The sequence below is a fragment of the Microchirus variegatus genome, assembly GCF_963457635.1.
Source record: "Microchirus variegatus genome assembly, chromosome: 1".
NCBI lineage: Eukaryota > Metazoa > Chordata > Actinopteri > Pleuronectiformes > Soleidae > Microchirus > Microchirus variegatus.
Window position 1 is genome coordinate 12,324,418 of NC_139802.1, and position 15,654 is coordinate 12,340,071.

Genomic DNA, 15,654 nt, shown 5'->3' on the forward strand with positions numbered 1-15,654 from the left:
AATCAAAATGACCCAACAATATTTTCCCCATCTTGTCAGTTTATGTCTTTGACTGCCAACACCTGCATGTAAAGCCAAGAGTTGATGAACTGGTACAGGGTGTGTATTTGTATTTGTATGGCTGTCACAAGCAATTAAGGGACAAGGTACTGATTTAAAGCCAGTCAAATAAAATGTGTCCAAATGGGGGACTGGGGGGGTCAGAGGTAAAGGGTAGGGTTAAGAAAGTAGAGGTTATGATTCGGGTAAGTCCCCAGGAAATTAGTCTGTGTTAAGTCCCCAATAGTGAACTATGGAAATCTGTGCCTGAATGTTGATCATGTCATGATTTAGATGTTTGCCCTTTTGCTGAATAATGTGATATTGTGTATAGTTTGTATTTTATTACATATTTTTTAAAACTTTACTTGTTATTATCCTTTCTCCTAGAGCGACAGCAGTTGCTGTGGCAGCCTTCCTGGACGCCTTTCAGAAAGTGGCCGACCTTGCTACCAACTCACGAGGTAGGAACGTGCACCCAGATAAAGAGGACTGAAGCTGGAGTGAATTGTCTTGTTTTCTGGCTATTCCTCTTCTCTGTTTGAAAAGGGTGCTTTCACTCTGAGAATCCCCTCTTGTCGCACTGTGTTGACAGGGTTAAATCAGTCAAGTCACCGTTTAACAGTATGTGAGTCTGGGCACCTATGTGTTAGTGTGTTAGGTTTGTCTAGATGTAGCTTTACTGTGCAAGTCCAGTCCACGAGCTCACTGTGCTGAGGAACTCTGTTCTGTGGGCTGTTTGCTTTATCGTATAGGTAGTAAATCTGTCGGTGTGCTGTTTGAAGCTCTGCTGCTGGCATTGTCTCAAACCTCTACCACTTTTCCGTTGCTTTTTGCACCCCCACCCCCACCTATACCCCACCTCTGCTACAGCTGGACTCTCTTCTTGAGTCTGCTCCAGCTCTGTGTGTGTGAAATGGGGGGAGAGGAGTGAGCGATTTCATCTCTCCCCAGCTTTGACACCTCCAGCCTTGCTCCATACTATTAATAGGAACTGAGATGGACACAGACATTCATCATCTCACTCATTGCAGAGACAAAGAGTGGGGTGGTGGTGTGGGGGAGTACAGCTGGAGAGTAATGGGGGAGTACAGGGAGTGATCACCCCCTCACCCCTCTCTCTCTCTCGATCCTTCTTTTTCTGTCTGTCACACATTATGCATGTTTTGCTGTTAAGAATTCACTAAGCAGAAGAGTGTTTCGTCATCTTGCATAATTTTCTCTCCACATCCTTTTTGTACAACGTGTCTTAGGTAAACACTATCACATGGCACTGATTTTCTGAGGTTTTTGTGTGTCCTGTTGCTCATGTTTCACTTTAGAGCTAAGCTCTCCAGCAGAGAGGCAAACCAGGACAATGCGTTGTCATGCGCACCGATAATCTGTCCATGTTGTACCAAAGTTAGAGACCATATTTTTCATTGACAGACATTTTTATTGGTTTACATATTCATAAAAGGTAATACTACACTCTTCTGTGAGACAGATGGTGAGAGTTTTTTTTTTTTTACAACTTATTCTTGTAAGCCTTTTATTTTGCTTGTCATACTTTGAACAACTTAATCTTGCAAATAGTGGTTAATAATCAATTAATCGTTGCAGCCCGACTAATCTAGATCTAACTGGTGTCTTATCACGCACCTAATGATTGTCCTCCTGCAAATGGGGGGGGGGGGGTTGATTTATCCCTATTTAAAGATATGACTTGAGATCTGAGGGCAGCTGATCTGGCCTTAAACGCTTTATATGTGTTGCTTGGTTGTGTAGAATCTTTAATGCATTTAGCTGAACCTGAGGCTTCTAAATGTATTTTTAAGCACATTTACCACATCCTAGTAAGTTGGAAAACAAGGCCAACAGTAACTTCTACAAGATGTAAGCAGTATGTTTGTTTGCTGGCCATGGGTTCTTGATGCTTAGAGGCATGAAAAACTAGTTTGATTTTTAGGTCAGTCCTCACAGCAGGCTATAGAGTTTGTTTGGGAGGGAAAACCTGATCTCTGCTGTGCAATTTACCGAGGAGTCATTTGTCACAAAACCAAACTGCTTCTCTGGAATCTACTGTATCTGCAAAACAGTTGTATAACTGTGCCTGGGGTAGTCGTCTGTGAAGCTATCACCTTACTGTACTGTTCACTTACAGAGTACAAGAGAAAAGTGTGTTCTCTAGACATCACAACCTGTGTGCATCTGTGTGTGTTCGCGCGCGTGTTACTGTGCCTTTGATGTTAAAGAGAATCTCATTGGTTTCAGGCTGACAGGCACGCCTTTTTTCATTTAGCTTGTGATAATATGCCAGAAGCTGTTGAGGCCATGTTATACACAAAGTTGATGGGGACTCAATCTTCGTGTCCTCCTGTGTTTCTTTCCTTGGCATGGAAGTCTCTGGGCCCCTCTACAGCTGGCATTAAAATGTGTTTTCTGTGATCAGATTGCTATCAGATAGCACCTGACCACAGGTGTAAATACACCCAAGGACGGATTGTTATCCGATCTGCCAAACTTCTTCTGGAGGTGGTCGGAGGTGCATTTTGACTACATAGAACATAAGTGTAAATCCAACTTCACTGGTTTTTAAAACCCCTAAATAACCAAAACACCAACAGCATTTGATTTATACAGCGGCCAGTATTTGATAGAATTGTCAATGGTGGGTTCCAAATTCCCCCTTCTGAAATGACACCCCATGCACAGAAGCTTGGCCTGTTTTCACCTTTTTCATGTTTCTGTAATCAGATCAGTCTCACTGTTATCAAATTAGAAAGCAACTCACACAATGCCATTATTAGTGTTGACAGAATGTTGGAGTGGCTTTGTCAAGCCTGCTTAGCAGCTGTCTGATGTATTCAAACATTGCTGTATCCTTGTGACATCATTGTTCTCAGTGTACAGTTGGTTTCTGATGACCACATTCGCAAAAAATGGCATTGTTTCATGCAAAACACACTGGAGTTGTTAAACAACCTTCTTGTGTAAATATTAGTAAATAGTCATCCCATGAGCGAATCTTAAAGTTATTGTAAAGGCTGCGCTCCAGTAAATGACTGTACCCCCTTATAGTTTTAAGTTGTTACATGCTGATTGTGTTTGTGCATTTTGTTTAAGGGGTTTATTTGACCTGGTTTATGGGAACCAGGTGGTTTCAACAAAAAAAGAAAAATCTTGAAAACCTGAGACACTGGTTTTGTCTTTTTCACTACAATGGACTGGGTTGCAAGCTTACAGTTAAGGTTAAAGAAGAAAAGAGGATTAGCATGCAGTAATTACTGCGTATTACCAGAATAAACTCAAAATGAGAGTGCAAGTCTTTCTTTCCAGGTTAAAATTCCATCTTATTAGTTTACAGTTGAGTGACTGGAATGCCAAGTGGAAAGAGTTTGAATAAAAGATTACAGACTTAAGTTATTTCTTAAAGCCCCTTCTCTACCTCTGTTGTGCTCAGTTCTCCTCTATTGTGTCTCTATTGAAGCTGCCAGTGACCACATTCTCAGCAAAGACCGAGTCTGCTTTATCAGAATAAAATACATACATACCTACCGTCTGTATAATGTACATACAACTGCACATAAACACATGCCATGCACTCATATCAAGATTACTTCTCCTATGCACCCAAATGTTCTTCAGCAGACACACAGGAACACACACACAGGATTAGCGAAAACCACCTGTTTTGCTGTTGAATTTGGACTTTCTCCACTCAAACTTTGCTATGTTGTCTTGGTTTGATAAAGTACATTTACGTGTGCTTTGGCATCTCCCCTCGCTTCACATTTCTACAATTTTTCCAGCTGCCTCATGCACCTCTGCACATTTTGTCTGAGAAGTTTTCTTTATCGTTAACTGTCTTTGTGTCATAGCAACCGAGCATTTTACAAATGTTCTTCTTCAAAGTTTTCGTACCTGCTACAACTCTGATAAGGACAGAAGGTCACATCTTTGGGTTTGTGTAACATCCACAGAGATATTAGTGGACAAATTTAATTTAGAAACCTAATTTTTTTGTCATTATTTCAGTAAATTATAATTATGTTCTCCTTTTCTTATATTGTTTCTTTTTTCAACATGTCCCCCTCTATCAGCTATTCTTTGTACACCTTTACCTCTGTCACTGTGCCCTTATTCAAATGGCTTTGTAACCTTGATTCTGCCCACAAAGGTTAATCAATTACATGCAGTCATTTGCCTGTATCCACGTAATGTTGGCACAAACACATCCCATGCACCCACAGAGGTGCTTCTGCTCTAAAGCTGCGTGACAGTGTTTGCTCTCATAGGTTGGTTCTGTTTGATTTAAACTGTGATCAATAATTAATGATTAAACATCTTTTTGGTCCAACTTTGTCGAAGTACTGACCCATCAGGCCACAATGTCTGAAAAAATGGGATTCACAATTCAGTAAAAATATGGAAAATGGAAACAACTCAGTTTAAGAATCAATGTATTGTCATATTAGAATCATATTAGAGTGCCTTCATTGCTGTTTAGTTTGGTGAGATGAGAGTATGAAGCTTTAGAAAGTGTGAGAATAAAGACATGTTTTAGCAAAGTGCACAAATTTTGACTAAGCTAATAAATAATTATTCTTAAATAAATGGAATGGGACTTGATTTACATCAAATTCCGTCAATAATCTCCAAAACTAATTATCACCTCCTCAGAATGTGATTTCACTGCAGTATATGGAAGTAGTCAGCCATGGAGAAGCCACTGAAATCCAGCTATGATCTCCTTATTTTGTCACAATCCATCTAATTAACTAAGGCTGTGTTTTCATCATAGTAGTTCGGTTTGGTTCGGTTCAGTACGGTGTAGTGCAGTTTGGAATGGTAAATCCCTGTGTCAGGCGAGTGTAGTGTGATGATGGCCATGCCAGCGAGATTCGCAGTGAACAACGGGCTTGTGGCTGTTTATTCTCATACAAAGTTTGACTTCCATGGGATATTTACATTGATTGCAAAAGAATAACGTTTTTCTGTCGCCCGATAAACAGACCTTGGTCATGGTTTGATACAATATGGTACGGTGCAAACCAAACTGTTCCACTTGGTGGAAACACAGCTTAAGAAGTTTAGAAAACAGCAGCTTCTGTTCAGTGAATTCCATTCAATTAAAATAACCTTATATTTAGTACAACGATCATATAAAAGCTTCAAAGGTGTGTGCTTGTGCTCATGTTTTTTTTTTGTTTTTTTTGTGTGTATGGTTCTTCATTCTTTTATACCAGTGCACCTCCTTTCAGGTATTTCATTTGCTGAGTCAGTGTGAGATTGAATTTATGAGTAAGTTGTACTTCTGAGTTATGGAAGGAGAAGGAGAGCAAAAGTTACGGACAAACACAGTCATGCTGTTTTGACCCTTTCCAGGAACTGCATTTCAAAGTCAAATGCTTGAGAAAAGTGCGACAAATCATGTTACTGGAATGCAGACATGGATGTGCTGTAGGAAGAGATGTGCTGTAGGAAGAGCTCTTAGCATCTGAACATCTCATTAGCTTCACAGTGAGCAAGTTTTACCCGTTTGAGACATAATTAGAGGACAGGCTTCTTCGTTTCTTCCATTGACCCATCTTTAAATCCCTGTGTCTGATCTTGAAAAACACCTTGGAATAAATACAAGGTGATGCATTGTCTCACTTAAGCTTGTTCTCTGAATTATGCTGCAGTGCAGGGTATAGAGTTGATATTGATGATCATTGGTATCATGAAGTAAATGAAATTTTATGATTTATGAAAGTGTATGTTTCTTAGTTTTCTTGTTTTCTTAACAAACATACATGCACAGCTCAGACTTCGTCAAACAACCCGTAGAATAATCGTTTATCGCTTTTATGAAGAACGCTAGGACTGTCAGCTGTGGGTTGGCAGCTGTCAGGACACAGTCTCTGCATGAACACTCAGAATTGGTGCATGTACATAAGTGTGTGTGCCTGTTTATCTGTGAATCCCAGTGGCTCTATCAGCAGATCTTGCATTGGGTCTGTTTGGGCACGTCTGGATTGGCAGAGATGAAATCGACACCTACCAAAAAGCTAACATGTAGAAGCCTGTTCACTGTCTTTGGACTTAAAAAGATTACACACTTGTACTGAAGTATTTTAAGTGTTATATATAATTATTTGAATGTTGTCGCCTATTGAGTTTATAATTTTCAGTCAAATTAACCATTAAGAGAACATTACAACAACTCAAATCACTGTTATCAGTGTGGTGCATAAGCTGTAAACATATTGTTATTAGACGTGGTTAACAAGCAAGTCAGTTTATCATATGATATAATATTATTAAGACATTATTAATTAAGTGAACCACCACCACATCCTCTCTATTTTGAAGACGCCCAGTGAATATAGTCTTTTTTTGCAGCCCTAGCATCATAATAGTAGTCGATGTTATCCAACTATACCCCTCTTTCCCCTGAAGCAATGGAGCGAAACAAAGCACCAATCAACCATAAACATTATTAATGTTTACTGGAGGCGGCTCAGTATGTCCGCGTAAACTGCTGCAGCCCTTATAAAACTTTAACATTTTAATGGATTTCAGTCTTCCATTAAACGTGGAGAGGCAGTGGATATGGCCTGTGAAACGGAGTTGTCCGTTTTGGTTTGAAGCACAGGATGAAGTGAATCATAATGACTCCCTGATCAAAATGTCCATTATGAAGTAAGGCCGTTTTTTTTGTGATTACATGATATTGATATACTGGTTAAAAAGTTTTCATATTGTTGCCTATTTGCTATATATATATATTTTTTTTTTAAGTTTAGCAAAGTAGCTGTTCTACATCTTTCTGACCTCCATATGCTGCCTAACTCCAGCTCGTTGTGTAACCTCTCCCATTAATATCAATGCCGCCCCTCCTTATGGAATAGCTTAGTTCCACAGAGGCCTTTGTGCCTACAATGAGTTCACCACCTGAAAATAACTTCTAATCTAGTGGTGTGTGTGTATGTGTGTGTGTGTGTGCACATCGCACAACAAAATAGCTCTGAAAAAGTAAAAAGTAAATTGATAGATTCCAAAATAGAAGATTTGTGCGTAGGGCATAGATATTTATTCATGCTGTCCACGCAGTACATGTTGCTGTGTTTAGCTGATAGACAGAGTAAGTGGAGCTGTAAAGCCCAGATGTCTCTAAAGATTTACCTTCTACTATTTCCAGTCATCTGGTAATGCACTTTGTGTCTCTGCTAACAACTGTTATGTATTATCTATGCCTGTCTCCATTAAAGGCATAGATGCCATAGTCACCTATGATTACTCTTTTCAGTCTTGGTAGTTGAGACAAGGCTACAACATGTATGGCATCATTTGAGGTTCATAAAATTGCAAATTGTTCATTAAGTATGAATGTGACGGAATGGAGTCCAAGTTGGATTGTTCATTAAGTATGAATGTGACGGAATGGAGTCCAAGTTGGATGAATGAAAAGTGAGTGTATACATGAACTTAATACTGTAGATCTCTGTAGTCTTTGAATCTGAATGAGTCCCAGGAGACCAACCGCTGCACATTAATAAGGGTGTGTGTCACCCAGAGTGTGTGTGTTAGACACAGAGAGAGAGGGGGAGATTCAGGGAGATTTAGGGTTTGTGATTTTCAAGCTCCGCATTTGTGTGTGCATGCGTGTCAGCATATGTACGTCCCAGTCGTTCCTAAATAAGGCCTCTGTTATGTCACTCGTACCCTTTTTTTTTCCAACTGGGTACCGCACCATATCATTCCTGTGAATTACAACCGCACACCTTAATGCAGATGTATTGATGCAGATGTCACTTGATAGGCTAACTGATCAGTGAGTTTTAAGTCAATGTTTGCAACAGATTTTAGAGCAGTTCTGTCTGTTTTGCTCTTTTTCTCATAGCACATTTTGTGTGTGGTGCCACTGACAGGCAACCATACATCTGATTTAAAAAAAAAAAAAAAAAAAAATCAAGCCCTTCGCTCTTTGCCCTTCTCTATCCATTGGCTTCTGTTACAGAGCAGCCTCAGATTCTGAACCAACCCACTGTCTCAATGCCCTCTTTGAAAGGGCTCTGTCCCTTTTTCCCAGTTTCGGTCCAAGACCAGCGTGGCCGTGTAAATTTCCTGCCCTCTGTCCAGCCCCAGACTTAGATACCAGTCCCTGGACAAGCTCAGTGCCTCTCAATCCACCCTCTGTTCTCTTCTGTTCATTATGACCCCATCTTGGGAATCTTACAGATCACTGGAACCAGCAATTAAATCAGTTAATGGGTCAAATACACAGACTTGCACATAGACCATGGATTAATACATTTTGTTTACATGCTATGTATGCCTGCACAGTGAATAAAGAGATTCAATCATGGAGACTAGACAGCTCAAAAATGGTCTCTGCTTTTTGGGGACAATAGACTCATATGGCTGATTTATTGCTGTTCTTTCTCTCTGCAGTTTGAGAATTTATGGGTCAAACACTTCTGTCCAGTCTCATTGTAGACTAATTTAGTTAACACTATAAAACACATTAACATGGAAAATACAAGGAACCTCTCTTTGAAAGATTTATCTGCAACCATCTGTGATAATACCAACATCTGCCCGTTGATATAATACATTCTGGAAAAGTGTGAGTGAGTGTGGAGAACTAGAGAGTCCTCTGCACTTGACTATGTGTGCAGTATGTGTATATGCATGGTAGTGCTGTTTGCTCTCTGTTTTTGTTTAAACATGAACCCGGTTAGACCAGTGAGCTTTGGATTGGAAGCATCTGACATGCATGCAAAGCTAAATTCAAAACAGACTCCTCTCTGGAAAGTGAACTTATGACTTATGTGTTTTTCTGAGGTGGTTTAATATATCAAAAAAGCTGCTGAACTCGTACTCAATCCTGTTGGGGAAAATCTTACTGGAGGACTTATTTTCAGGTTCTCGCCATTTAATAATCAAAATAAAGTTGTTTTGCACTCTCTGGATTGTATATAAATGGTCTGTCTGAATTCACATTCATTTTTTAAAGGATGTTGTGTGTCCTTACAGGGTAAACTTGTAAGTTACAGCAAAAAACCCACATTGAACAAAATGCTCACAATGTATCTGATATCTCACTGAATAAACTGAACACACACCAAGAAAACAAGCAGTTTCCCTTCCATAAGTATTTAATTACATGCTGTCAGCTTTCCCCGTTTAGAGCTCTATTCCTCCCTCCTTGCCTTCTTTATGCATGTTTTTTCCCCTCTTATTGTCTCTGTCATTTCCTCCTTTTCTCCTTGTCCTTGTCTCTCCTCTGCACCTACACCGTCACCTCCTGTGTGTGTCCATGCTGTCGAGGCCAGGTGCATGCACAGCCGGTCTCTGTCAACAAACACCACAACACCAGAGGCAGAGTTACAGGGAAAGTGCTCAGTATTGATGGGGAATAATAGAAATAATAGGTGTGTCTGTGTGCTCAGTGTTGCTTTAGTCATGCATGGTTTTGATGCGTCATTATTGGGAATACAGTGCAACACCTACGCATTTGCATAAACACAGAGACAGTGACACAAGACACAAGTGACGCATGCACTGTGGGATACCGTCAAGTGTGTGACTGGGCTCTTCAGCCATCTGCTGCAACATTAACTCCAAAGTATAACTTGGACAAAAGGTTAGGTCATTCCGTCCAGCCCTGTCACGAGAAAAAACGTTTGAGAAAGTGGTGGCAGTGAAAGAGTTCAACTCGGTTTTGTGCAAATGTTAGGAAAACCACCCAAGCTTTAAAATGAGCTCAAGCACTATATCCATATTACAGGTGCCACTTTGAAATGTACATGGAATAATTTAAAAAAAATGTATTTCATTCTGACTTTATTTGATAAATTAATCGGTAAAATAGTCTTGGATCGATTAATGGACAAACAGCCACTGGTGGAAGCACTCGTCTAATCTATGTACATGAAATCATCTTAACTTTTAAACGTTTAAAATTTAGGAACATGTTGTGTTCAGTGAACATTTAATAAACTCTGAACATGCCTGTAAAATTGTGTTCTTTATATACATTCAATAGATATGAGTCAATCATTTAGTGGGCGAGATAATACAGCCATTGTTTTTGGTTGATGGATGGATAAGTTGTGGTTTTTGTTGAGTCCATTCAAGTAACTCAGTCAGTGCGGTTGACTTGCTGAGCTTTCAGTGACTGGATTGTTCTATGTCGTCCTATAGACACTTCATAAATCGCTCTGAATGAATAGCGTGTGTGTGTGTATGTGAGTGGATGGATGTGGAGTGACATTGGGGTGGAGACTGTCTCGCTTTCCAATCTTTGACAGTTATGGGCTCTAACACAAATACACACGTGCATGCGGATATACGGATACACATGCAAAGGTTCAGACACGTATGGTAGATGTAATCTGGTGGGCATTATAGCAAACAAGGTCCTGTTGTGTTGTACGGACAAATAGTTCAGCCTCTCCAGAGTGTCTCTGGTTTAAATTATCACAGTATCTCGCAGGCTAGAGGCCTCTTAATCTCTCTCCCTACAGGGAAGAAAATGTCACAAGGTCTTTCAGGCTATATCTACACTACTAATTTTGTCATTTTTTTTCAAAACACAACATCACTTTTACAGAATTTAGATTTGTTGTGTCCACAGTGCGTCTAAAGAGATTTGAAGGTCTCAAACTCAACTTGGGCGGGCCATTGAGCATCTAGACTATTCAGCAAAAAGAATATTCAAACTGGGGGGGGGAGGGTATAAGTATATTAGGGCCACACTAAATGAAAAAAACAAAAAAGCGGGCGGAAAAAGCCACAGTTATGACTTTATTCTCAGAAGTGTTTTTTGAGTACACACCCTTTAGTAGGTGTGGCTGAAATCATATTGCAATACTCCATGTTATTGCAGAAATGATATAAATTTTCCAAATAATTCATAATGAGGGAAGAGGGTGTTTGTGTTGACATTGAGCAATGCAAAGTAAAGAATAAAAAAAAAAAACATAATAAACCTAGTAAACAATATAACTTGATATGAAGTGGTGGACCACATGAAATTAATTTCTAGAGTTTGAGACCTCGCTTCTATGTCCTGATTTATTTTTGCATTTCTGTCTACTGACACAGTAATTATTGCGATTAATCTGTGGTTTATAATAGATTGAGTTTCGCTCCTAAGTAAAGGGTGAAGAAACCAGCTAATTGTGGTTTTAAACTTCTTCTTGGACAGAAAACATTGAACACTTATTAAACAGAGAAGCACTCAAAACATTCACAGTGTTATATCCTAAAATACATAAGGACATGCATTCATGTTAGTGTGTTGTTATTGAATGAACAATTATACTGTAAAAGTTATTGAACTACTGCCAGTGGGACATTGACATTGACATTGTGAATCTCTTAAACTATTCTCAGGGCTTTTCCTCAAGGTCTCCTCCTGTGCTCTAACTATAACTTCTCCACCCTCTTTTCTTGCGTTACCTGTTTTTCTCTATACATGTCGTAACCAAGGTATTTTTGCTGATAATTTTTTTATGGGCCGTGACGTTTTGATGGACATGACTCAGACCCCGTGACTCAGACTTTATTCAGTTGTTGCTGCCGTCATTTATTACTGTTGAAATATGAACCTCTGTTAACTGTAAATGATTAACCGTCACGCCAGACTTTTTTGCACTTTCAGACCATATGGTTACGTGACTGTTGTCTGGTATTTTCATTCAACAGTTTCTCATTTGTTCACGAAGTTGAGAAAGAGTCTTTTAGCACTGGCTTTTATGGTTTGATTGTGTTGAGTTGCTACTGTTTCTTAGGTCTGCTCAACAAAAATAAGGATGGGATTTGTCACCAGTGATATCAATTCATTTTAATAGTTCCTAGTTAGTCCTTTCTATCTGTCTATGGAATGTGTGTCAGAGCAGAAAGGAAGATTAGAAAAAAAGTGGGGCACCAGAGCCTGAAAAAGAGCAAGAGTGGACTCTGGGGTAATCTATTCTCTCTCACATATTCACTCTCCCTGTCCAACGCTTTTTTTCTCTCAGTCTGGTCATCTCATGACATGCTTAAACCCCCCTTACTTGGTGGTAAAATGTTTAATTTGTTAGATTACAGACAAGACTTATTGACACAATGAAGAACATTTTAAGGCACTGGCTATCAGTAAATGAAGCCTCAAACCACCTCAAAAGTTTGAAAACAAATTACTTTTTTTGTACTTCAGATATTTACAGGTCAGACATACCACACACGGATGCAGCAATGTAATGTGTGCATTTATATAATCCATAAATTGCAGTGAGTGTAGCCTGTGTTTTTGTACTTGGCCACCCATACATACCAGAGACTGGGCATTTTGCCCAAGCATAGTATATACTGTCCACCATTGCACCCAATATTCCAAAACTGAATCTAACCCTAAATGTGCAGCTCTGAAAACTACCAACTTTGATAGCCAAAAGAGAAACTGTGCCTCTTTAAATCTGTGTGTAAGTGTGATTTTTCAATTCACTAACAATGTGCCAGCTCAGGTGTGAAACATTTCAACACCATAAAAGATTGTTCACTATTCATTCTGTGAAAATGGCATTTGAGGGAGTTCACCAAAATGTTCTTTTTCCATCATGTACTTTCCCATGGGATACTGTCTACTTCTCTTTGAGCGTTTATTTTTGTCTTGACTTTGACCGCTCACTGAACTGGCCAACTGCTTACTGACTAGATTAGCTCAGGCACCATGTTAACGTTATGGTACTACATTCACAGACATGAGAGCGGTGGCCGGCGGGGTGGGAGAAAAGGATTAAGTTAGTGCAAAGAGAGACGGCAAAAAGCAAAAAGTGAACCAAGCACAGAAAGTGTGGCTTGTGTGTGATTAAAAGATCTAGATCAGACAGAGAACAGCTCAAAAGAAGAAATCAAAGGAATACAGCAGAATAAAAAGAGGGTGGTGGGTTGGGGATGGGGTGAAATTCCTCCATGACCTACATTTGAATTGTAATCTGCAGCTGAAGTCAACATGTACAGTTATGACATAGTACTGCATGGATACAGTAGGCCAGTTAGCATAAATTTGCATCTCAAGTCTGCCCGGAGACTGTTTTCTTGTAGAGGATTTCTATCCTGAGACCACCCGTACTTTTGTCTCTTGCTAATCTCACACAGCACAGTAATTGTTCTAGTTTACTGTACTCTCTTCTTCATGACAGTTCATCTCAGGCAGGAATGTAATTCCATTTTACTTTGACACTTAAACCAATTGTAGACATTGACTATTTGGTTAAACATCTCTCATCTTCTGTAGTCTTGTCAGGTCTTTACTGAAGCCTTTTTCCTAGTCCTCGTTTTGGGCTCTGTTCTACCATCAGTCTGGTCCACAGAAAGGATAACACCTGCTCATTTGCAGTGAAGTTTAGGATGATCGTACAGCTGAATTGTCCAAAGCTGGAGGACTTCTATATGTGTAGCCTATGAAGAGGTTTGACTATATACTATAAATATTTAGCAAACATTCACAGGAACTATTTAACTACCTTTATGATACAAAATACTGATATCAAAAATTTGGTTTCAATGACAATGTACACACCCATATGTGACAAGGAAAATTCATTCTTTTGTAACATTTGATGCCACATTAAGGCAGGGGTTGTAAACGCAAGTGAGGATAACAGAATAGGGAGGTGTGGATACAGTAGCTGGGTAAGCATCCAAATGAGGTGCATTAATCAGCCGTCTGTATTGTTTATGTAGGGCCTCAAGACCTTGTTAGCATTCAAGCAGGAGGACCACACAGAGGTGGCATAATGTTGGACTCAAATTACTCCTCTTTTGCAATCCATACTCTCTACTCTCAATTGTATAGTTTTACCTCAACATTTTTATGTTTTATCTTCATCTCAATGTATTTCATTTTTCAATAAGCATTTAAACTGTAAACGTGAGACACGCTGACAATTCAATTGCCAGACTTGGCTCGTTTCAGTTTGCATCAGTCCAAAAATCTTAGGTTTTCTTTGCTTTGCACTGCTCAATACATCACTCACACATGTCCCATGACACAATGAAGTGGAAGGTTAGTAAAAAAAAGAAAAACGAGGACAGTTGAGGTGAAGGCACAAAGAAGAGTGGGATGTTTTTGGGATGCCAAGTAAGGGAAACAAATGGGCGAAAATAACAGAAGAGGAGGAGGAGAGTTGTATGGGGGTGTTGTCGGCCTCAGGAGAGTAGAGCAATGCAAAGGAAAGAAGGATAATGTCAGTTTAATACATTACCATTCAGGATGCATTTAACTGCATTGCAGTGACACACTGACACACATTCACACCTGCAGATTATAGTGAGTCTATTCCGGCTTCTTTTAAAGAATACAGGTTGTAAATACACCGCACCTAGTCATGAGATTCATCCCTTTGTCTGTGTTGATGGTTGTCACTTCATCACACAACCAGCTGGCGTTTACTCTGCATTTACACTCAGATGTTCACCTGCTGTTGCTTCGGTGCCTCATTTGAATAAGATGCAAAACACTGACAAATTTAAACCTGAATAACGATCTGACAGGGATTCTGTCCCCTCTTACTGTATCTTACTTGTCAGTTTTCATACAGTATGGCGCTATATGCGGAAAGACAACTTTATCTTACAATTTTAGTTCACTTGCACATATTCAAACATAGACTTGAATCTAAAATGTGTCGTCCAGAGAGGACAAAAAAAGAGCAATTCAGCTCTGCTCTTTCTTTGTCTTCCTCTTTTCGCCCCTAGTCTGCCCTGCTCCCTCCTCCTGTCTTGGGATGCCAGCTGTTGGGAGCTGTAGTCAGACTGTCCAGGGTGTTTGTGTGTCAGCAGCACTGGTCACACTGCAGCAGGTGCATGTGTGTGGTTTGCATATATTGGTGCCCATTTAGGCTAGACTCGCCGGCTTTGTGTGTGTGTGACAAGCTGACTTTCTTTCAGTAGCTATTCATGAATGAAGAGGTGAGGAACCATTAGACCAGACGATTACTCCATGACCTTGAAGATCATATACACCTCTTCTTATCCAACTCCTGTAAACAACTGTAATTCATTTTGTAAATGTACTCACATCGGTTCAGTTGTTTGACTAATTCATTCAGATATTTGCTGACTTTCATTCACTTCCTGTATGTCCCATATTCACAGAGCGCTGCCAATCAGCCAATAAGTTTATCATTTACTGAAAAATGTAATTGTATATCTACAGTGGGCTACCAGACTGACAGAGCAGACAAATAAATCAATGAATGAAATGCTAGACTGTATCTTTGCTATGTGGGTGGCTCCATCTGGGCATGCCAACTGCTCAGCTAGGAGTGTCTGTGTGTGTACTTGTGTTCAGATCTTTAGTCCACAACATGTTTGAACAATAATAACAATTACTGGAATAACAGCAGAGATATCAATTTACCATTTTAATACAGTGATATTGTGCCTCAGTTTTCAGACACAGTTATCTATTAAATGTCTGTTTCAGTATCAGTATGAGCCGGGGGCAACAAATGACTGCCTCAATATTTGCTTTTTTGGTGTGAACAGCACACTATCTAGTCACTGAAATGAGGAAAATATGTTTGCTAAATATAGTCAAAATTGAATGGATGTTGGCCGCAGTGTTTTCTCCTGGTCTCTAATTAGCTAGTGAAC

The 15,654-nt window shown here is 39.6% G+C and overlaps 1 protein-coding gene across 1 annotated transcript in view; it reads left to right on the forward strand.

Moving 5' to 3' along the window:
* The window catches only part of LOC310933389 (protein MTSS 1-like), a 45,775-nt gene that overhangs the window by 8,362 nt on the left and 21,759 nt on the right, over window positions 1-15,654 (forward strand). Inside the window, exon 3 of the mRNA XM_083896867.1 lies at window positions 430-503. Coding sequence (XP_083752993.1) covers window positions 430-503 — 74 coding nt within the window. The remainder of the gene's footprint in view (window positions 1-429; window positions 504-15,654) is intronic.